Source organism: Myotis daubentonii, chromosome 1 (assembly GCF_963259705.1).
Source record: "Myotis daubentonii chromosome 1, mMyoDau2.1, whole genome shotgun sequence".
Lineage (NCBI taxonomy): Eukaryota > Metazoa > Chordata > Mammalia > Chiroptera > Vespertilionidae > Myotis > Myotis daubentonii.
In genome coordinates this window covers 955249-978667 of record NC_081840.1, presented here as the reverse complement: position 1 = coordinate 978667, position 23419 = coordinate 955249, and the positions used below count along the sequence as shown (strand labels likewise).

Below are 23419 nucleotides of genomic sequence, written 5' to 3'. Positions count from 1 at the left end.
GACGTGTCCCTTACGCGGTGTGTGGATTTTCCCTAAAAACAAACAAATACCGAACTCTGTTCATGATACGCATGCTAAGGTGTCCTGGGGTGAAGAGTACTGAAGTGTGCAACTTGCTCTGAGATGCGTTAAGAAAAAAGATGGATTTGCGGACGGAGGGTGGATCACCTGAGACAGGTAATACAGCAACAGGCGCGTGGTCACCGTGGAACCTCAGGGTGGGTACGTGGGGGTTCACGCACACTTTCCTGCATGTTTGAATATTTTCATAAAAAGTTGAGGGGACATCCCCAGTGCAGAATGTCAGTTCCCCACGACACGTCCCGCACCCCAGGCCCCAGACCCATTGCCTGTCGCCATCAGAGTGTCTATTAACCAGTGACTGCGTCTCTTTTTTAAAAAAATATTTTTTTATTGATCTCAAGGGAGGAAGGGAGAGGGAGAGAGAGAGAAACATCAGTGAGGAGAGAGTCACTGATCAGACGCCTCCCACATGCCCCCCACTGGGGACCGAGCCCGCAACCTGGGCATGTGCCCTGACCAGGAATCAGACCGTGACCTCCTGGTCCATAGGTCAGTGCTCTAACACTGAGCCACGCCGGCTGGGCCCGTGACATCATTTCAAAAAGTTTCCCTCACTTGGACCCCCTCCCGGCCCCTGGCCGGCCGGGTAGATAACCAGAGAACTGGCCAGTCTCCGCGCCACAACCCGTGGGGAGTCCAGCACGTTTCCTAAGATATCCCACGAGTCCCTGAGAGGACGTGACCATCTTTCCATAGTAAGGACTCACGTGTCCTCCCTGCTCAAACTCGGGCATCAGTCTTCATCTGGGGGCATCCCGGGGCCACTGATGGCTCTGGGATGGCGTCCCTCACAGCGCGGCGCCCCCAGGGGACACTGGAAGGTGGCCCAGGGGGCGGATGGCTGGGCCTCCCCAGTAGGGAGCTGTCCTTCCTATATGATAGCTCAGGGTCCCCCCAAGCACAGATGTGAAAGCTTCCCGGCCTCCTTAGGCCTGGGACTGGGGTTGTGCAACCCCAGCCAGCTGTGCGCAGGGATCCGGCGGGCCTGGTCAGTAATGCTGGGACCCTTCACTGAGCAGGACCCAGCCTCTCTCTGCACCCGGAAAAAGTGAGAGACAGCGAGTGGGTGGGCTTCCCGCTGGGATCCCCACTCCCTCACCCCACAAAGGGCTGCTGCGTCTCCCCGGCGTGAGGGAGCGGTCAGGGGGCTGAACTCCCGAGGCCGGAGCTCTTTAAAGGAAAAACACCCCGGCCCTGGCTACCAGGAATCAGGAGGCAAGCGCGCCCCGGCTGGCGGCTCAGTTGTCCGGACCGTTGTCCAGTACACGGAAGGTTGTGGGTTTGATTCGGCACCTACCTAGGCTGTGGGTTGGGGTGCGTGTGGGAGGCAACCAATAGATGTTTCTCTCTGACATAGATGTTTCTCTTTCTTTCTCTCTAAAAAGGCTGGTTGGCTGAGTGGATAGGGCGTCGGCCTGCACACTGTGGGGTTCCCAGTTCCATTCCGGTCAGGGCACACGCCTGGGTTGCGGGCTCGATCCCCAGTGTGGGGCCTGCAGGAGGCAGCCGATCCATGATTCTCTCTCATCATGATGTTTCTCTCTCCCTCTCCCTTCCTCGCTGACATCAATACAAATATACTTAAAAATAAATAAATAAAAAATGAAACAGAAAACGCCTTGGACACCTGATGGACACGGTTTCCAGAGCTGAAGCCAGAGACCCACAGGGCGTGACTGTGGCGCAGAGCAAAGCTTGCGAGGGAGCCCAGGTTGGCCCTGACCCTGGTCCTGATTCCATGGCCGCCAGGCCGCCCTCTGGGCTCAGGCTCAGCAGCTTCTGCGCAGGCCCTGGGTGCCTGTGACGGGGCGGGGCCCGCGGGGAGGGGCGAGCCTGCTGCCAGCCGGAGCCCTGGCTTCTCTCTTCCTCCTGCCCCTCCCTCCCTCTCAGGCGCTTTACTGGGGTGGGGGCTGCCCACTGGCCTGCAGGCCCCTCAGGATGCAGGGGAGTCCCAGCCCCCGTGCTTCCCAGAGCTGCCCCTGGGCGCAGCCATGGACACTCACGGTAAACAGGACTCCCTTCTCCACTGAGACAAAGGGAAGTGTGGTTTGTTCGCGTTGGGCGCTGTGCTTCCTTCCCTGCAGCCCCTGCACTTGGGCCTCCATCTGTGGGCCCTCCCTGCCGGCCGTGTGAGTGGCCCCTGGGGGACGTAGGGCTCCCCCTCAGCCCCTGACCCGGGGCTGCCGGCTCTGCCCCACAGGCTGTGGGCGGTCAGGCATCGCGCCCTGCTCTCCCGTGGCCCAGCCTGGCACCTGCCACCGGAGCGCTCAGGACACGCTGGGCTGAAACCAGTGGGAGCCTGTGTGCTGGGCTCTCCGGAAGCCAGGGCCCGGCGAGCTGCAGGAGGCCGGAGGGCGGCGTTTTCACTCCGCCTGGAGCAGGGCTGTAGCCTCGGCTTTGTCCTCGCGGCTCCATCACCCGGGCTGCTCCGAGTCTGCTCCAGCCCCGCCCGCAGGTCTGGGGCTGCCCGCTGAGCTCTCCCAGCTTCAGCTGGAACCCGGGTCAGAAGAGATGAGGGCCTGGGCAGTGGGGAAGCCCGAGGATGGAGATAGCAGGCCGGGCGGGGACCACTCCCACCAGGCCTTCCAGCTTCCAGGGACGGAGGGGCACTCCCCCGGGAGCGAGGAAGCCACGGGCTGGCTGCCGGGGGCGGGGTGCAGGGCAGGCCCTGACCCAGGCTCAGAGCTGCCCCTGAGGCACAGCGGGGACAGGGCCCGGGCTCACCCCCCGGGTTGGTGGCCAGCGGAGTGCATGGAGGACTTGCAGCTGCGTTGCTCCGGGGCCCTGGTCCTCCAGGTTTACACGGAGGAAACGGGTTCCCCCGAGCGAGTGGCCCCGCTGAGGCCTGCCCACCGCGAAGGCACCAGCCCTCAGCTCTGCTCCTGTCTGCGAAGGGGCGGGCGCTGCCATTCCTCCAGCCGAGCCGGCTCCTCCAGGAAGCAGACTGGCAGGGCCCGGCTGCGGCCGGCGAGCCTCTCAGAGCCGCTGGAGGATCCCAGGGCTGAACAGGAGGAGGACGGACGGACGGACGGACGGACGTTCAGGGCAGCTCAGCCACAGGGCGCTCGCTGACTGGGAGACCCTGGGTGAGGGTGCTCCAGCCGCTGCCCTGGGTGAGGGGGCCTTTGCCGCCTTGCCAGTTCAGGAGGCTGGGGGGAGGGGGGGGAGGGGATGAGCTGGCCTTTCCCAGCACCCCGGCTCCTTCCTGTCCGAGGACTTCTGCCTGCGGGGCTCACCTTCAACTTTGCTCCTTCCTAGTCTTTTTATATGATAGATGCACTGATCTCAGAGAGGAAGGGAGCGCGCGCGAGAGAGAAACATCAACGATGAGAGAGAATCATGGATCAGCTGCCTCCTGCACGCCCCCTCCCGGGGATGGAGTCCGCAACCAGGCATGTGTCCTTGACTGGAATTGAACTGGGACCCTTTAGTCCACAGGCTGACACTCTATCCACTGGGCCACACTGACTAGGGCTCTTTCCTAGTCTTTAGGTCTCCTCTGACGTGCCTGCCTTGTGGGGCAGCCCTGCCCCTGGCCGCTGCCCATGGCATCATCTTACCTCAGTCTCTGCGTGGCACTGCAGGAGCAGGGACCCTGTTGTCCTGTTTGTCGGCTTATTGTGGGGACCACTCCAGCTCCATAATCAGTTGTTGAGAGAATAGAAGGACCACACACTAAGGTCTAAAGGTAGTGGTGGCAGGGGGCTGGGGACCCCATGGGCTGAGGCCACACAAAGGAGGTAAGACTCTTGACCACGCATGGGAAGGGGGCAGCGTAGGTTTAAGGTTTCTTGCTTGGGGACAGTGAGCTGAGTCACAGGCAGAGGAAGGCGGCCAGGGCGGCCGGCACCTCCCCCGGCCAGCGCACCATGGTGGTCACAGCTGCCATGCCCGGCCCTGGGTGGCTGTGAGGGGCGGTGCCATCCGAAGGGCAGGGTGGCTGAGTCACCCCGGGCCTGTGGAGGGGCTGTCTGACTCTGAGCCATGCCTCTGCCTCCGCCCGGGAGTGCTGTGTCACCACAGAGAGCCTCTTGGCAGCAGCCCTCTGCGTTTTTATTTTTTAAATATATTTTATTGATTTTTTACAGAGAGGAAGGGAGAGGGATAGAGAGTTAGAAACATCGATGAGAGAGAAACATGGATCAGCTGCCTCCTGCACACGCCCTACTGGGGATGTGCCCGCAACCAAGGTACATGCCCTTGACCGAAATCAAACCTCAAGGAATCGAACCTGGGACCCTTCAGTCCGCAGGCCCACGCTCTATCCACTGAGCCAACCGGTTAGGGCGCCCTTTGCATTTTTAAAGGGAAGCAAAGTAACTGGGCCTCCCGTGGAAGTCCAGCAGCACGTGCTTCCTGGGACTGCGGCCGGCCCGGGGATGGGCGGTAACTCCGCAGAGGCAGCCCGGTCCAAGCAAGCAGGGAGCCCTCAGGCGAAGGATGCCCCCGGCCCTGCACTTGGGCCTCGGCGGCAGCCGGGGTGGGTGGGTGTCCGCGCCGGTGGCCGACAAAGCAAGCTGCGCCTTGCCCGCTGAATCAGCGGACTCCCGGCTGCTGAGTCAGGCCTGCGGAGCCGGGCGCAGCGGGGCGAGGCCCAGGGGCTCGGCGCTCTGACGGGCCGCCCTTCTCCGGGCGGGAGGTCTGGCCCTGCAGCCCCGGTGCCCGGTGGCGAGGGCGGGAGGTCTGGCCCTGCAGCCCCGGTGCCCGGTGGCGAGGGCGGGAGGTCTGGCTCTGCAGCCCCGGTGCCCGGTGGCGAGGGCGGGAGGTCTGGCTCTGCAGCCCCGGTGCCCGGTGGCGAGGGCGGGAGGTCTGGCTCTGCAGCCCCGGGCGCCCCCAGGGCGTGCAGTGGCGAGGGCTGCCGTGGGCGCAGCTCGCGGGGGGAAGGGGGCATCTGCTCCGCCGGGCACCAGGGGTTGAGCATCCATCCCTCCCGCTCTCGCCAGCCGGCGGCGCCCTCGCGCGGAGCGGGGCCGGGCGGGCCTCGGAGGGGGCAGGGGGGAGCCACTCCCGCAGGCCCTTCCCCTGGGGGCGGTGGCGGCTTCCTAAGGGTCCGGGGGGCTCCGGGGGACCCGCGGCCCTCGGTGACGGATCCCGGCCGCGGGGACCTCGCTCCCAGCCCGCAGCGCGGCGGCCCCGCCCCCTGCTCCCGGCGGGTGACGTCACGCGGCGCGCGGCATTGTGGGGCGGGGCCAGCCGGGGGAGGGGCGCGAGACGCCATTTTCGGCGGCGGCAGCGGCGGGCAGGAGCCGGAGGGGCGCGGGCGGCGGCAGCGAGGGGAGCCGCGGGGACAGCGCGCGGACGGCCGAGGATGCTGCGGGGAGCCCGCGCCGGCGCCCCTCGCTCGTGACCGCGGCGTCGCCCCCGAGCGGCCGAGGCGGCGGCCCCGCTGTCCCGCCCCGCGCACGCGCCGGGCCCGGAGCTGACAGCGCGAGCGCGCCCGCGAGCAGCACGGTGAGTGCGGCGGCCCGGCCCCCGCGTCCCTTCCCTCGCCTCCCGCTCCGGCCGCCGCCGCACCCACGGCCCTCCAGGTGCGGGTCCCTTCGGCCTCGCATCCCCTCCCGGCCCGGCGTCCCGGCTCCGGCCCCGCATCCCCGCCGCCCCCGGCCCCGCAGCCCCGCCCCGTCCCGCATCCTGGTCCTGCTCTGCATCCCGGCCTCACATGCCCACTCCGGCCCCGCAGCCCGGTTCTGCGCCTCCCCTCACCCCATCTGTCACCGGCCCCGCGTCCCCGCGTCTCCGCGCCGGCCTGGCATCCTTGTCCCGGCCCTGCATCCCGCCCGGCTCCTCCCCGCACCCCCGGCCTCACATTCCCTCCTGACCCCGCATCCCGCCCGGCTCCCCCCCGCACCCCCGGCCTCACATTCTCCCCCGGCCCCGCATCCCCAGCTGCGAGCGGGGGCGGCCGCTCCGGGAACAGCTGCGGCCCGGGAGCCGCGCCGGGGGAGGTGGCCGCCCCCGGGAAGGCGGCGCGCGGGGCGGGGGGCGCGGGGCGGGGCGCCGGCCGGCTCTGCTTTGTCCGAATCCTCCCTCTTCCTTCCGGCCGCCGCCCTCTCCCGCGGCCCCGCCCTGGGCCGGCGCGCCTGTCAGGCTCGCGGGCGCTGCGGGCCCGGCCGGTGGGAAGCGCGGGGGCCGCCCGAGGCCGCCGGACCTGCCTCCCCGGGGCCCTTCTCATCCCTTGAACGCGGCGCGAGCCGGTGCACCCGCGGACGCCGAGCTGGCGCCGCCCGGCCCGGAGCGCTGGTTGTCGGCTTGGGCGCAGCTCTCTCCTTAAAAACCTGAACGCAAAGCATTAAAACAAGCGAGGTTAACGCGCGGCGGCCGGGTAGTGTTATAACTGGGGGCGGCAGAGCCGTGTGACCCTCCGTTAGGACGCCTGCATTGGGCTCCCTATTGCTTTACTGTTTTATTTAAACAACGCAGACGTCACCTTAGACGTTCCAGAAGGAATACTTGTAAAATGATGTTTTTGTGAAGTGCCAGGAGGCAGCCCTGAGACACCGCGCTCGAGCACAGCGCCGCGCAGAGGGCAGCGAGCCCTTGGCTGCTTCGCTGGTTAGATGCCCAGGCTTTTCGTGCAGCGGGACGAAGCCCTGGGTCCGAGGCACTGGCTCCAGGCCCATGGCGCCCAGCAGTGCAGGGGAGACGGTTGGGACCTGGCCGGGTCCCGGTTCGCCTCCTTGCGGACCGGCACCAGCCGCGTGGGCATTGGGTTCGCTGTGTGGTCTCCTGTGTCTGTGGGAAGCTGCGATACTGAACATTGAAGGTTCTCCGGGAGGGGAGGCACGCCGGGCCGCAGAATGCAGCATCATGGTGCGCGAGCCTGGCGGCCCTGGGTGTCCCCAGGGGCGTGGAGGCCCGCGGTGACCTCACTGTGGCCTGGCTCCACCGGGCGTGGCCGTGTCTTGGAAAAGCACGTGACATTCCATCGGAAAGGTGGGAAGACGTGCCCGGAAATGCCACCCGGGAGGGGCACGGAGCGTCTTAAATGAATGCACGTCAGGAAGCAGCCTCAGAACGCTGGCGAGAAGGCAGGGTGCAGCTCTCCACAGAAACTAGATTTGAAGAGTTGTGTAAAAAGAAAACTAGAAATAGAGAAGTCAAAAATCGAGTAAAATGTAGGATTTGTATAATCTGAAACAAGTGGGATCTGATAAGAAACCAGAACTTTAACAAAGTGATGAGTAATATCCTAAATACAAGTACAAGCACATTTTAAATGTCAGATTTTGGGGCATAAAATAGAAAGGAGTGGCCTGTCAGGATGGTGAAACATGGCCTTGTCTATTGAGAACCAACGGAATGGCAGGTGACGTGCTAATTAGCAGGTGGTGATGCCGAGATGAAGACCGTGGCTACTGGCTGCCCCGGGAGCTGCCGTCTGCAGGGCAGACAGGGCATGGATGCACCCTGATTAGATCGAGGGCTGTGCTGCTCCGGGAGGTGATTCCAGAGGGGAGGCCACTTGAGGGCGGGGCTGGAGGTAGTGGTGCTGCACAGGGAGCGCTGGGGTGGGTGCTAGGGTGAGAGCTGGGGTGAGAGCTAGGGTGGAAGCTGGGTGGAAGCTGGGTGAGTGAGGTGGAAAGGTGAGGTCGGGACCAGCTTGAACAACATGCCTGGGGTGCTTCCATCCTGAGTGTGGAAGGAGGGCTGGAGGACTCCAGGAGTGAGGTGACATTTAGAAGGAGCTTAGGGAGTGTGGCAGGTGCTTAGAACCGAGATGAGACTAGTTAGGGAGCCGTTATACCAAGTGGGGACTGAGAGCCGAGTGAGGGCAGTGCTGCAGGAGCAGAGGAACGGTGGGTGGAGTAGCCTTGATTTGGGGCCGGGCAGACTGGGGAAGGCTGGGGCTGCAGGCAGGGGGAGGGGTGGGCAGCATGGGCAGCCAGAGCAAACTACTGAAACATGTGGGTCCCTCACTCTGCTGAATGTTCCCAGCGTCCTGTGAGCACCCGCCCCGTCTGCCCTGCCTGAGGCACACCTCTCTGGGTGTGGGTCCGCACTGCCCCGCTCATGAGCACTGCACTTCCTGTGCACTTAGGGGGTCCTTCATTATTTCCTTACTGCCTGCCCCTCCCTCACCTCCTGCTCCCCGAGGTGGGATTTTCACCTGTTTATGCATGGGCAGTGCCTGGCCGGACCCGCTTAGTAAAAGTGTTGAAGGAAAGCACCTAGAGGGACTTCTTGTCTCTGGGTGACTTGGGCTGGTGAGGCGGAGGGGACTTCGCACTGGTTTTGGGTTAAATCTGAAATGTTTGGGCGGCCGGGGTACTAGCTGGCAGTTGGAGGGTTAGGGCTGGAGCTCAAGACAGATTTATGCTGGAGATAAAGATTTGAGAGGTGGCATCATGTTGGCTAAGGCCAGTTGCGTGTCCTTCGCGACCTCTGCTGGAGCCTCTGACCCTGGACGGAGTGGCCCTGAAGGGCAGCAGGGTGCGCCCTGGGAAACGGGAGGGCGGGGCTTGGTCACTCACATTGGTTCAGAGGCCAAGGAAGAGTTGGACAGAAAAGTCTGTTGGATTTGGCGTCTAGGAGGTTATTAATGACCTTCCACATTTTTCCTGAGAATATTCCTTCCTGAGGAGGGAGGGCTAATTCCGAGAGCTGAGTGACAGCAACAAGACCCTGCCTTCTCTCCCAGGCACCTGCACCAGGCCTCCCGCAGCCTCCTGGCTGACCTGCTCTCAGATCAAAAATGAATGATGACTGTTTTGTTTGAATTTTTGGAGGCAGATGAAAGCAGTTTGGATCTATGCTTTTGAATGTCCCTGCCTCTGAAGTTTACTGTGCTACTGCTAATACTAGTAAAACTGATAATGGCGAGGTGAGCGCCATACCAGGTAAAATTGGTGCTTTAACCACCTCCATTTTTTTAAATTGGTTTTAATGAGAAGGGGGGGGGGGAGAGAGAGAGAGAGAGAGAGAGAGAGAGAGAGAGAGAGAAACCGATTTGTTGTCCTACCCATCCATGCAATCATTGGTTGCTTCCAGTATGGGCCCTGACTGGGCATCAAACCGGAAACCTTGGTGCATCAGGATGGCACTCCGGCAGGGCCCGCCTCTATTCTACTGGAGGCATGTGGCTGGAGAGGGCAAGCTACTTAGCCCAGCGGGACCTGGCTGTGAGGCGGGCCTCCGGCTCAAGTCTTTTACTTGAAACAGCCTGGTTATCACCAATCAGGATAATCAATAATGCCAAGCTTGCCCTGGCCGGGGTCTCCGTTGGTTGGCTTGGCGCGTCATCCTGTATTCCAAAAAGGATGGTGGATGCTTATCCCTCCCTCCCTCCCTCCCTCCCTCCCTCCCTCCCTCCCTCCCTCCCTCTCTAAATAACTAAATAACAATGTAGTTCACGCCCAGTGTCTGTGGCGTGGCTTCGGCGTTCCTCCCTAAGCTCAGAGCAGCAGAATTCAGTTCCTTTGGTTGAGGGGCTGGCAACCCGGTTGCCTTGCTGGCTGGCTCTCTCAGGTCCTCCCGCTCAAAGCCAGTTGTGAGGAGCCTCCTGCAGCCCCTCTTCCCTCACACTGCCTCTCTGACTTCCAGACCCAGATCCACAGGGCTCACGTGATGGGGCCAGGCCCACCGGATCCCGCCCTGTTTTAAGATCAGCTGGTTGGGACTTTCATGACATCTGCAGAACCCCGGCACTGCAGTCCCCCGATCAGTGGTTGAGTGAATAACTGGGAGAAGGTGTGGGTGCACCAGGGGCTGAGAATCTTGGGGGGAGGCATCTTAATCTGCCTGTCACAGCTCAACTTCATTGTGTTCTCAGAACCAGACCATTCATAGCTGTCTGCAGTCAACATCCGAATAACAATGTCTGAGTCCACACAGCATTCATATACAGCAGCTAGGAAATTCTGCTTTAACGTTGAAATGTAATTTGTATGCAGTGAAATACTGAGATTTTCAATATACTGTTCCCTCAGTTTTGATTAATAGATATCAAAGTAGAGCCCAGCCCTAACTGGTATGCTCAGCGGATAGAGCGTCTGCCTGCAAACTGAAGGGTCCCGGGTTTGATTCTAGTCCAGGGCACATGCCTGGGTTGCAGGCTCATTCCCCAGTAGGGGGCGCGCAGGAGGCGGCCAATCAGTGATTCTCTCTCGTCATTGATGTTTCGATCTCCCTCTCCCTTCCTCTCTGAAATCAATAAAAATATATTTAAAAAATTGTGAGGCGGTAGTCTTTTTTTTTTTTTAAATTAGCAACAATGAGCCTCGGATAAATCTCATTGGCTACAATACTGCCACTGCACAAAGCTGAGGCGGTTGTCTTTACTGCATTGACAATACACCCGAGTTTACTTTATAAACAGGTTAAAAAAAAAATAGAGCCCAGACGTGTGTGGGAGGCAACCAGTCAATATGTCTCTCTCACATCGATGTTTCTCTCTGTCTCTCCCCTTCCTTTCCACTCTCTAAAAATTAATGGAGCCCTAACCGGTGTGGCTCAGTGGATAGAGCGTCGGCCTGCGGATTGAAAGGTCCCAGGTTCGATTCCCGTCAAGGGCATGTGCCTTGGTTGTGGGCACATCCCCAGTGGGAGGTGTGCAAGAGGCAGCTGATCGATGTTTCTCTCATCGATGTTTCTGACTCTCTATCCCTCTCCTTTCCTCTCTGTAAAAAATCAATAAAATATATTTTAAAAAAATAAAAAAATAAATAAAAATTAATGGAAAAATATATCCTCAGGTGAGGATTAACAACAACAAAAAACAGGGCCCAGAAAGTCCCCTTATGCCCCTTGCCAGTCGTCAGTCATCCCCCCACAGCAACATGGCTCTGTTTCTATGACCACAGGTTGGTTCTACCTGTTCTAGGATGTCAGGTGAGTGACGTTATGCAGTGTGTGTGTGTGAGTGTGAGTGTGCACGCGCGTGCATCTAGCCTCTGTCGTCAGCACAGCCCTTGAAAGTCATCCCTGTTGTTGCATGCGTCCCTGCAGTTCTTTCCTCTCGTTCCGAGGGGCCGCCTGTGGCCCTGCCGCAGTAGCCATCTTCTGTAGGTGCACTTCTGGGGGCGTTCTGTCAGGACTGGCCGTCCTCGGAGGGGGCGCACAGGCTCGCTGCAGGGCCGACGTTTCAGGAACCTGCCGGTTGGCAGAGGGCTGGGCCTTTTCCTCCGCGGTCCCTGCGGCTCCACCCGCTCCTCCTGCTGCCTCCAGCTCCGCAGGCCGCTCGGCCTGAGCAGTGCCTCTCCTCACGGGTCAGTGGGGGTTCCCCTGACCGCTGGCCAGTGGCGATGGGCACTTCCGCCCTGCCTGCTGGCCTCTGGGGCACCTGCTTTTGTGCAGTGTCTGTTCTAAGGGTTTTGCCCATTTAACAAATTGGGTTCTTTGTCTTTTTATTGTTGAATGTAGGATTTTTAAAAAAATCTTCACGAGGATATTTTTTCCAATTGATTTCTAGAGTGGAAGGGAGGGAGGGAGAGAAATATATCAGCGTGAGAGGCATATTAATTGGTTGCCTCCCACACATGCCCCTACCAGGGCTGGGGAACTTGCATCCAATGAATGTGCCCTTGACTGGGAATCGAACCGCAGACCCTTCGGTCCACTGGCCGATGCTCTAACCACTGAGCACTGGCCAGGGCGAGAGTAGGAATTTTTAAATATTTGGGTTCAAGTCTTTGTCAGATACATAGGTTGCAAATATCTTTCCCAACCCGTGGCTTAACTAATTTTTTTGACGGTGCCTTTTAAATTTTCTTTAAGGAAATTAGAGGCTTTATTCATTTAGTCAAAGCTTGTCCCATCTTGTTTTATTTTTGCTTTCTCTCACCCAGTACTTTTAAAATTTGCTGAAGTCCAGTGTATCATTTTTTTTCTCTTATGGTTCCTGTCTCCTGTTATGGTTTCTGTTCATGTTTTTAAATAATTAGGAAATGTATGCTGCCTTGGGAAAACTCCTGATCGATCGGAAAGATGTAAAGGTGTGAGTGAGAGCTGCTCCTCTCCCCTACCTCTGCCCCTCCCCCTCCCTCCCTCCCAGGAGAGCTGGGTTCAGCTGGTCTCTGTAATGGCCTTTGTCCAGGTAGGAGGAAAGGCACTCCACACAGACCAGCCATTGGTTGCCACTTACATACCAACTTCGCTTCTTTTTTTTTTAAATTTTTATTTTTACTGGTTTCAGAGAGGAAGGGAGAGGGACAGAGAGAGAGAAACATCAATGATGAGAATCACTGATCGGCTGCCTCCTGCACACCCTCTGCTGGGGATGGAGCCCACAGCCCCGGCATGTGCCTTGACCGGGAACCAAACCGTGACCTCCTGGTTCATAGGTTGACGCTCAACCACTGAGCCACGCTGGCCGGGCCCAACTTCGCTTCTGCTAGGATGCTGCGCCGCTGGCGTTTTTCGTTTGGAATAAACAGTTCTTCCCACGTGGGAGCCAGTGCTCTCTGCACGCAGCACCTGTGCGCTTCTCAGGCGCGCTGGCCCACGAAGCTGTTTCCTCTCTGCTTGTCCAACCAGGGACTTGCAGTAGCGACATCGGCCTCGGCCTCACGGGGGCTCATTCATCCTTGTTTTAGGAAAAAGTGGGTGCTCCTGGCTTCATGGAGCACCTTCCCAGTAGTGTCTCATGCTTCCCGTTTGCACCTGAAAAGAGGGGCCTGTGGTCTTAGGCAAATTAAGTGGCCTCGGTGCTCTGCCCAGAGGTGGGAGGCCTGGCCTGTTTTTTTAAATCCTCATCTGAGCACCCCCCCGCCCTTTGATTTCCAGAGAGACTGGGAGGGAGGGAGGAGGTGGGGGGGCAGAGAGAGAGGGGTACGTGCCCTTGACCGGGAATCGAACCCAGGACCCTTCAGTTGAGCCAAACCGGCCAGGGCAGGGCTGGCCTTGGACAGCTGTTCCTCAGGGGCGGTGCTGGCCATTGGCAGGCGGAGAGCCCTGTTCCTGGGATGCGGCACCTCAAGGCCGGTGGTGGTCAGGTTGTTGGAGAGGGCGAGGGCCTGAAGCTCGCGTGCTGGTGCACGGCCCTCCTGCCTCCTGGGCGGGGCTGTGGGAAGAGCCGGTCTCCTTCACGCCCTCATTCCGCCGGGGCGCCTGCAGCAGAGCCCGCCCGGCAAAGCCTTGCTTTGTGTGTCCAGCGGCTTACGGTTTTAGGATGGGAGCGGATTCAGAGCGGAGGCTGTAACTAAGGAGTCTCCTTTTCACACAGTCACTATGCATTTTTGTGACTTAGGCCAGCACGATTCAGTCATTCATTTCATTCTGTGGCTCACCTTTAGAAGAGGAGGTGAGAGAGTCAGATAGAGGAGACGAGGGGACGATGCGAGCAGAAGAGCTGCAGCGGGGAAGCAGGAAGGGCCTGCCCTTTCCCTGTGGGAGGCTCCTGGCGAGCTCTGGGTGGGCCCAGCTGATGGAGCCCGTCCGGCCTCGGTGGACAGTGACTCCTCGTTGGGGCGGGGCAGCGCACAGCCGGTAAATACAGTCAGCACGCTGTGTGCTGTGTGCGTGTGCTGTGCGCTGTGCGCTGTGTGCTGTGCGCTGTGTGCGTGTGCTGTGCGCTGTGTGCGTGTGCTGTGTGCGTGCGCTGTGTGCTGTGTGTGTGTGCTGTGTGCGTGCGCTGTGTGCTGTGCGCTGTGTGCGTGTGCTGTGCGCTGTGTGCGTGTGCTGTGTGTGTGTGCTGTGTGCGTGCGCTGTGTGCTGTGTGCGTGTGCTGTGCGCTGTGCGCTGTGGGTTAGAGCAGTGCTTCTCAGCCTTGGCTGCACATCAGAATCCCCTGGAAATCTTTTTTAAAATCCTGATTTCTGGGCCTCATCCTCCGGAAATTCTGTTTCTTTGTTCTGGGGTGGGGCCACAACATGAGTAACAAAGAAACAGAATTTCTGGGGGATGAGGCCCAGAAATCAGGGTTAAAAAAGATTCCCAGGTGATTCTGATGTGCAGCCAAGGCTGAGAAGCACTGCTTTAGAGGATAAAATAGCTCACTGCCTGAGCCACAGAGGGCATCGCGGCTGTACTTCCATTCAGCGACGTCATGATTTGAATGAGACTGAGGCTCCAGGAGGCCGTTGTAGATTTTGCTCAAATAGGAACTTCACTGTGTCCTATCAGCTCGGGGTGACACCCCTGTTCCCACTGCTGTCCTCCGTCCCTCCAAGAACAAAGCCCCACATCTGAAAAGTCAGCACTGTCTGTCTCACCTCTTTTCAAGCAAATTGTATCCCCTTTGCGTCTTCACTGTATAGTTTTTGTTCTGAAATTTCAGAACCAAAAATATGTACATTTTACTATTAATATTACCATTGGTTACTGTGATTTTACTAGGTGTACCGGGTAATAGTGCAGATTTTGTAATCAAAGAAAACACAGTAATTTCAAGAGAAATATCAAAAGTGCTTTATTCAAAGTCATGTCCATCGCTGGCTACACATTTCCCCACATTTCAGGTAATTTGTGGAGACCGTCCCAATAGAACTTTTCTTGTTTTGAGGCAAACCATTCAGAGACCTGATTTTCCACTTCTTCGTATGATTTGAAGTGCTGCTTAGAAAGTGCGTGTGCCATCGATCGGAACAAGTGGTCCTCTGAAGGAGTGAGGTCTGGTGAATACGGTGGGTGGGTTAATACTTCCCAGGCAAGATCTTTTAACGTGTCTTTAACTGGTTTTGAAGTGTGTGCTGGTGCGTCATCACGAAGCAAAATTACTTTGCCGTGTCTTCTGGCCCATTCTGGTCATTTCACGATTAAAGTGTGGTTCAAATTGATTATTTGTTGTCGGCAGCGATCAGTATTAATGGTTTCACCTGGTTTTAGCAGCTCATAATACACCACACCTTCCTGATCCCACCAAACGCAGAGCATTGTCTTCTTTCTGAAGCGATTTGGCCTTGCAGGCGATGTTGATGGTTGACCTGGATCAACCCATGATTTTGTGCATTTGTGATTCTCAAAATAAATCCACTTTTCATCGCCAGTCACAATTCAATGCAAAAAAGACTTTCTTTCGTGCTGTTGAAGCAACATTTTACTGAAGACTTTTCGGTTTTCCATTTGTCTTTCGTTCAGTTGATGTGGCACCCATTTTCCTCCTTTAAAATCTTTCCCATTGCGTGTAAACGATCGGAAATTGTTTGCTGAGCAACGTTTAATCTTCCTGCAAGTTGTCTTTGAGTTTGACACGCATCTTCATCCAATAATGCTTGTCATTGTTGGTCTTCAAACTTTTTCGGTTGACCTGGGCGTTCTTTGTGTTTCACATAGAAATCATCACTTTTAAAGCGTTTAAACCAGCGTTCACAAGTATATTGAGATGGAGCATGTTCACCATAAGCTTCCCAAAATATATGATAACTTGTTCTTCAAAATAAGCTAATGAGTTAAAACTTCCCTCAAATGCTCTTTTTTTGGCACGAAATTCAACATATTTTTATTAAAAAAATTTTTATTGGTATTTTTCAGAGGGGAAGGGAGAGGGATAGGGAGTTAGAAACATTGATGAGAGAGAAACATCGATCAGCTGCCTCCTGCACACTCCCTACTGGGGATGTGCCCGCAACCAAGGTACATGCCCTTGACCGGAATCGAACCTGGGACCTTTCAGTTCGCAGGCCTACGTTCTATCCACTGAGCCAAACCGATTAGGGCTCAACATTTTCAAGCGTAAAAATATCTATGAAGTTAACACCTTCAGCAAATTTGACATAGGAAGTTTTTGTTTTTGTTTTTAAATATATTTTATTGATTTTTCACAGAGAGGAAGGGAGAGAGATAGAGAGTTAGAAACATCAATGAGAGAGAAGCATTGATCAGCTGCCTCCTGCACATCTCCCATTGGAGATGTGCCGCAACCCAGGTACATGCCTTTGACCGGAATCGAACCTGGGACCTTTCAGTCCACAGGCCAACGCTCTATCCACTGAGCCAAACCGGTTTCGGCGACATATGAAGTTTTGAAGCTTGCTGTCAATACAACAAAATAGCATACATATCAAATTGCATATACATCAACATATGTGTAACTCCATCTATTGAAAAAAATCCGCATTATTAACTGCTACACCTAGTAGTCACAAAAGGTTAAGTATTTGGAAAATTCCAAGTCCATTGGAGAGGCTTGAGATTCCTGTTTCTCAGGGAGAGCGAGGCTAAGAGACGGGAGTGAGCGTCCTGTTACTCCTGACGGGGCTAACATAGACAAGATCCCAAAGTGGGGCTGTGTGCTTTGTTTTCTTTTATTTGAATCATTTAAATTAAAAAATTCTGGGCATATGCCCTGGCTGGTGTTGCTCAGTGGATAGAGCGTCAGCCTGCGGACTGAAGGGTCCCGGGTTCGATTCCAGTCAAGGGTACAGGCCTGGGTTGTGGGCTCGGTCCTCAGTGTGGGGCGTGCAGGAGGCAGCCGATCAATGATTCTCTGTCATCATTGATGTTTGTATCTCTCTCTCTCTCTCTCTCTCTCTCTCTCTCTCCCTTCTCTCTGAAATCAATACAAATATATTTTTAAAAATTCTGGATAAATGTTACTGAGATATGGTTCACATATGACAAAATGTACAGGGCTGTACTACTGTTTGGTTCCCGACATTTCATCAGCCTGGCAAGAAAGCTGTACCCGTCCCCTCTCCCTCCCGCCGTGGCCACCACTCACCTACTTTCTGATTCTGTGGCCCCTCATGTCAGTGGAGTCAGCGCTGTGTGCCTCGGTCTGGCTTTGTTCAGGGGCGCAGCGTTGTCCGTGCTGTAGTGTGGACCAGCATTCAGTTCCTTTTGATATCCACCTGTTCCACTGTGGCTGCGCCCGTTTTGTTACCCGTCCATTCACCGGCTGATGGACGTTTGGGTGGTTTCACACTTCGGTTATTACGAATGATGCCACAACACTGGTGTGCAGGGTTCACACCGGCCCCGTTTTAGTTTTGGAGCATTTGTTGGCAAATGCTGACGTAAGCATGTTTCCATTATTCGTGGGTGTGTACCAGGGTGGAATTGGTGGCTCTTTCATCTAATTTTCCAAGCTTTGACAGTTGTATCATTTAATCCACAACATACTCTGTAATGTTGGGTTCCAAGATACAGAATGTCTTAGTCCACCTGGCTGCTGTAGCAAAATACCATCCGACATTTAGTTCTCACAGTGGTGGAGGCTGGGAAGTCCAAGATGGTGGTGCTCGCAGAGTCAGTGTCTGGTGGGGATCTGCTTTGGCTCATAGACACCATCTTCTACTTTTTATTTTATTTTATTGATTTTTTACAGAGAGGAAGGGAGAGGGATAGAGAGTTAGAAACATCCATGAGAGAGAAACATCAATCAGCTGCCTCCCGCACAACTCCCACTGGGGATGTGCCCGCAACCAAGGTATATGCCCTTGACCAGAATCGAACCTGGGACCCTTCAGTCCGCAGGCCGACGCTCTATCCACCAAGCCAAACCGGTCAGGGCTGACACCATCTTCTTGCTGTGTCCTCATGTGGCGGAAGGGGGAGGAAGGTCTATGGGGCCTTTTATTAAAAGAGCACCAATCCCACCCTAGCTGGTTTGGCTCAGTGGATAGAGTGTAGGCGTGCAGACGGAGGGTTCTGGGTTCGATTCCAGTCAAGGGCACATGCCCAGGTTGTAGGCTCGGTCCCTAGAGGGGGGCCTGTAGGAGGCAGGCGATCGATGATTCACTTTCATGATTGATGTTCCTATCTCTCTCTTCCTCTCCCTTCCTCTCTGATATCAATTTTAAATATATACATGTTAAAAAGAGCGCTAATCCCATTCCTGAGGGCTCCGCTCATGACCTCCCGAAGGCCCACCTACCTCCTCACCCATCACCTTTGGCATCAGGTGTCATGCAGACCGTGGCCCGAGTGTTCACTTCCTGATTGAACTTGGGTGTTTTCTGCAGGCGCATTAGGCTCTTGCTTTTCCATGCCCCGTGGGGCAGGAGCGCCCGCCCAGTGCCCCCAGGGCCTGTGGCGGTGTGTGGAGGAGGCCGGCCGCTGGCTGCAGGGCTTCCCACTGTGCAGCTCCGTGTCTCTTGGAAAAGCATCTCAGACGCCGTGGGCCGTCTTGCTTTCTTTCTCTCTGCTTCCCTTTGCTGTGTCTGCAGGAGGTACGTGTCCTGGTCAGGAGCGGCCAGAAGAGCACGCGTCCTTCTCGGCTGTCCTCTCTCTGTGCATCCACTTTCCTTTGGCCAGGTTGCTCAGTGGTTAGAGCGCCGTCCCGCTGCGCCAAGGGTGCAGGTTTGCTCCCTGGTCAGGGCACATACAAGAATCAACCAGTGATGCATAAATAAGGGAACACCAAACCGCCCTCCTCTCTCCTCCCTTCCTCTCTCTCTCTTTAGAAATCAGTGAAATAAAGAAGTTGATCTATAAGTCATACAGCACGATGAAGTGGCCCGGGTGATGCCCTTGCCTTTGCTGGCCTTGGCTCTCTTTTTGTTACTTTTGGAGAGGGGGACGGTTGTGGTAAATAAGATTTGTCAGATGGTGGGAGATCGTCTCGCCTGCTAATTTGTAGAGTGTGTGATTGTGTGAGGGCGCGCTTACGCGCTGTCAGGTGCGGAGATGGACGCGAGATCATCCCGTGAGACGGAAATTCAGTCTTTGTGAGCCAGAGGCGTCTAAGGCGGGCCGGGCCGGGCCCGAGAGCCTGGCGGTTCTGCTCTAAGCTTCGCCGGTCCGTGTTCCGCGTGTGCAGCGTTCCTGTTCTCTCGGCGTCAGGTTGGTCTGTCGTTCCTGTGCGGAGGCGGCAGCTCTTCCTGTCTGTGAGGGTGGAAGAGGTTCCGCTGCCTGCCCTCCGACAGCCCGCTTAGGTGTTACTGTTTTCTGGTTGGTGAGCTCTGAGAGGCACAGGCGTGTGTGCCCGTGCGCACGTGCGCGGTGTGGTCACTGCCAGACGCTCCAGCAGGGCGGCGAGAGCGTAGATTCTGTTCCTCTTCTCCCCGAGCCCCCCCACTGTCAGCTCTGCCCTCATGGTTACAGTGGGAGCTGACTCACCGCCACAGACGCTGTGTTCTTATAACACACTATGTAAAGGGTGTCCCAAAATTCACGCAAGAAGTAATTTTGATAGAAAACACAGGTTTATAATTAAAAATTGTAAATTTTTTATCGATTCATAAAGTATACAGTATAGGGTTATGTATGGAATAGCATATCAGGTAAATGGCCTCCACGGCTTTGCTGGCACATACGCATGATCTGGGCAGCCAATTCTGATCCCCAAAACGGGAAATTACACGACCAGGAAATGACTCATGCAGTAATTGAATTGTTTCTCGGGCTGTATGGCATGTGGCACTGTCTTGTTGAAACCACATGTCGTCCACATCCATATCTTGCAATTTAGGCACAAAAAACTGGATTATCATGTCGCGATAGCGAGCACCATTAACGGTTACTGCCTGAGCAGCCGCATTTTCGAAGAATGGTCCGATGGTGCCTCCAGCCCCAAATCCGCACCAAACAGTGACACGCTGTGGATGCGTTTGTTTCTCAACAATCACTCGTGGATTTTCTGAGCCCCAAATGCGACAATTTTGTCGATTAACCAAGCCATCAAGATGAAAATGAGCCTCATCAAAATTCAGCCACATTTATGCAAAACGGTCATGGAAAATTTCAACAAAAGAGTGCATATGTGCCAGCAAAGCCGTGGAGGCCATTTACCTGATATGCTATTCCATACATAACCCTATACTGTATACTTTATGAATCGATAAAAAATTTACAATTTTTAATTATAAACCTGCGTTTTCTATCAAAATTACTTCTTGCGTGAATTTTGGGACACCCTTTATATGGAAGTGAAGTGAATTCTTAACATATTGCATATATACTGTCTGGTTTCTGTATTCGCTTTCGTTAAGCCTCACCTGAGGCTATTTTTTCCATTGATTTTAGAGGCGGAGAGAGAGACATCGTTTGGTTATCCCACACGTGCCCGATGGGGCCAGGGAGCCAACCTGCAACCCAGGTGCCTGCCCTTGACCGGGATTGAACCCACAGCCCTTCGTGCTCCGGCCAGGCTCCAACCGCTGATCCACACGGTCTGGACTCTGGTTTTGCTTTTTACTGGTTATTCATGTGCTTTTTTATGTACTTTGTGTGTAGATTTAAAAAATACTTTTTATTTTAGAATAGTTTTTTTAAATCCTCACCTGAGGATATGTTCTTATTGATTTTTAGAGAGAGAGGAAGGTGGGGAGAGAGAAACATCGAACCAATTGTCTTGGAAAGTAGTGAGTCCTGTGTTACAGGAAGTGTGTCTGCAGACCTTGAGTAGCCATTATCAGGAAGGTTCCAGATTGCTTAGCTCCCTGGCCGGAGGCTGTGCTGACTGACCGCTGAGTGACTGCTGAGCGCTCCCCTCTGGTCTCCATGCTCCCGTGAGCCGGGGAGGAGGTGTGCTAGCCACCGAGACCCCAGGAGGCCTCCCCGCTCCATGGCTGATGGTGGTGCCGGGCTCTGCACCGGCTCACTCGGGTCCAGAGCCCACACAGCACCTGCCACCTCATTCTCACGACACGGAGTGTCCCCTCCCCTCGCGGCTGGGTTCCCATTACTTTTCCTTTAAGGGGAAGGTAACAGAAAACTGCCTTCAGCGGCTCTTACTTTGGGTGCGCGCGTCCGGTAACATTTCTGTGTGACTGGTGTCCTCTCAGGTCCCAGCCTGGCCAGCCGTCAGGACCTGCAGTGGGTGTCTCGGAATTCACCTGCCTGATGAGGCATGCCTGCCAGCGATCGTCTTTCTCGTTTTCCTTCCACTTTTCCTTCTGCACATGAGTGCGCCTTGTATGGTTCTCCTTTGCTATTTAAGCCCTCCGCCCCCTTCCTTCTCTCTTACATAAACAGAACTGCCCCCGGCCCTTCTCAGCCGCCACGTAACCCTCCGAGGGTACCCTGGCCGTCTTTACAGCTGGCAGGACTCACTCTGACGAAGGTGTACCTTCTGCCCGTTCACGTCCGCGAGCTTTTCTTTCCAGGCTGAAGCCGCCTGCCCATTTCCTGGGTTTGCCTCGTCGGAAAGAGGACTGGGGGTGGGCTACCTCAGGAGCAGAAGGGCCTCACTGGCTGAGCCTGGAGGAGGTGCCGTGGCTCCTGACCTTCCTGAGCGTGGCCGCCCTCCACCCTCACCCCAGAGGGCAGGTGCCTGGGACCTCTCTCCCCTTCTCCTCTAGTCCTGCCCTGTGCCAGCTCACCCCTCTCCAGATGTGGGCGCTTTCCACCTCCCCCTCGGCCCCCGTTGTCCCCTCGGTTGGCAGTGCCCTTGAATTGGATACGGTTGGCATCCATCCCCTCTGCAGTGGGTGTGTCCGCTGCCCCCCGCCCCCCTCACTCCCCCCACCCATGCTCCACCAGGAGGCCTGTCACTGTGCCTTTAGCTCTCGGTGTGCGTGGTATCAGCTGCCCTCTGCGCCCGCATGTCCCTGAGGCCGCCCTGGTCAGGGCACACCTAGTAAGCCCTGTTCTGCGAGTTTGGGAAAGGAAGACTGAAGGTGCATCACTTGGAAATTGTGCTGGGAAGTTCGCTGCCAGAGCTGGGGAGGCGCCTGTGTCATGTCCTCCTTCCTTTGGGGATCCCCTGAGTCCTGTTCCCTGGATGCTGGTCCTCCATCGGCCGGCGCGTGTGCACTTAGCAGTGACTGTGACAGGCCGAGAGGGTCGCACAGGACAGGACACACGAGGCCCTGCTCTCCGAGAGCCGGCAGGGCCCTGGAGAGCCGTGAGCTCAGTCAAGGCGTCCCAAACGGACCTGTCTTTTAAAAAAATGACTGATTTGAGAGAGGGAGAGAGGAGGAAAGGAGAGAAACATGGACGCATTTCACCCGTCCGTGCAGTCCTTGGGGACCTTGGATGTGCCCTGACGGGGTCGAGTCCGCAGCCGTGGCCTATCAGGATGACTGACCGCGGAGCCGCCTGCAGTAGAGCTTGAGTCTCGGCGGGGAGACTGGGCGGGAGCCTGCGGCTCGGGTGCCGGGGTTCTGAGGAAGCCACCCCACGGGCATCCGACCTCAGCTCGTCCCTCCCCTCTCCTCTCCTGGCAGCTTCCTTCTCCCCACTAGCGGCTCCCGGGCACGGGGCAGGGGCACGGCGGCTGGCTGACGCTGTCTCAGTGCCCTGCCCTCCCCTTCTTCGCTCACTGCCGGCTCTCACACCGGTTCCTGCGCCCCGGGCTGCTCTACCCCAGGGCACATGCTGGGCTCCCGGGCTCCTGAGTCTTTTTTGTTTTTAAAAAAATTGATTTTAGAGAGAGAGGAAGGAAGAGAGAGAGAAACATCGATGTGAGAGAGAAACATTGATCGGTTGTCTCCCGCATGCACCCCGATTGGGGGCTGAACCCACAACCTGGGCATGTGCCCTGACCGGGAATTGAACCAGCAAACTCCGGTGCATGGGCTGACACCCTGCCAACTGAGCCGCGCGCAGGGCCTCCTGCGTCTGCAGCGCTGCTCACCTCATGCCTCAACCCCGCCCGGGCTCCGCCGCTCGGTCCCTCCCCTCCTCTCCTCTCCGTGCTCCGTGCTCCGTGCTCCTCTGCCGGCGCCTTCCTCCGGCCTGACCACCTCCAGGGCACCTGCTCAACAAGCCAGAGAACTGACTTCCCTCCCGCATTTCATTCAGGAGAAATAAGACTCGCAGACACTCGGAACATTTTGTTCACGGAGGCTGTGTGTTTTGGAAATGCCATTTGGATGTTTTGTTGCTTGTAATCTTTGGCATTCGTTCTGTTGCTGCCATTCTTTCCATTAAAAAATCAGTCACAAGCCAGGAAAGTAATTAAATTGGCCTGCAAAGGAAAAATAGAAGCAGTATAGATATTAAATCCAATACACATACTTGGTATTTGCCTGCAGAAACATTCACTTACAGCCTGCGCACAGGCATCTTAGAGGTGTGATGTGATGACGTTCGGCCTCGGCCAGGTGCCTGATTTTTGTCTTTTCCCTCCAGAATGTACGACAACATGTCCACAATGGTGTACGTGAAGGAAGACAGACTGGAGAAGCTCACGCAGGATGAGATTATCTCCAAGACCAAGCAGGTGATTCAGGGCCTGGAGGCTCTGAAGAACGAGCACAACTCCATCCTGCAGAGTTTACTTGAGACACTGAAGTGTCTGAAGAAAGATGATGAGAGTAACCTGGTGGAGGAGAAGTCCAACATGATCCGGAAGTCGCTGGAGATGCTGGAGCTGGGCCTGAGCGAGGCGCAGGTAGAGCCAGGCTGCGGCCTGGAGAGCCGGGCGGGGGGTCCATGGCGCCTCACGAACCAGAATGCAGATCCCTGTAGAGCAGCGGTTCTCAACCTGTGGGTCACGACCCCTTTGGTGGTCGAACGGCCCTTTCACAGGGGTCGCCTAAGACCATCCTGCATATCAGATATTTACATGACGATT

The 23419-nt window shown here is 56.3% G+C and overlaps 1 protein-coding gene and 1 pseudogene across 16 annotated transcripts in view; one reads left to right on the top strand and one right to left on the bottom strand.

The window, feature by feature from the left end:
- The first annotated feature begins 5393 nt into the window (after positions 1-5393).
- The window catches only part of KLC1 (kinesin light chain 1), a 49226-nt gene continuing 31200 nt past the window's right edge, over positions 5394-23419 (top strand). For all 16 annotated transcript variants that reach the window (XM_059685510.1, XM_059685423.1, XM_059685416.1 and 13 more), the window contains exons 1-2: positions 5394-5535; positions 22975-23236. In XM_059685510.1, the coding sequence (XP_059541493.1) occupies positions 22976-23236 (261 nt within the window). In that variant the 5' untranslated portion in view covers positions 5394-5535; position 22975. The remainder of the gene's footprint in view (positions 5536-22974; positions 23237-23419) is intronic.
- LOC132223324 (U4 spliceosomal RNA) lies at positions 10234-10345 on the bottom strand (annotated as a pseudogene).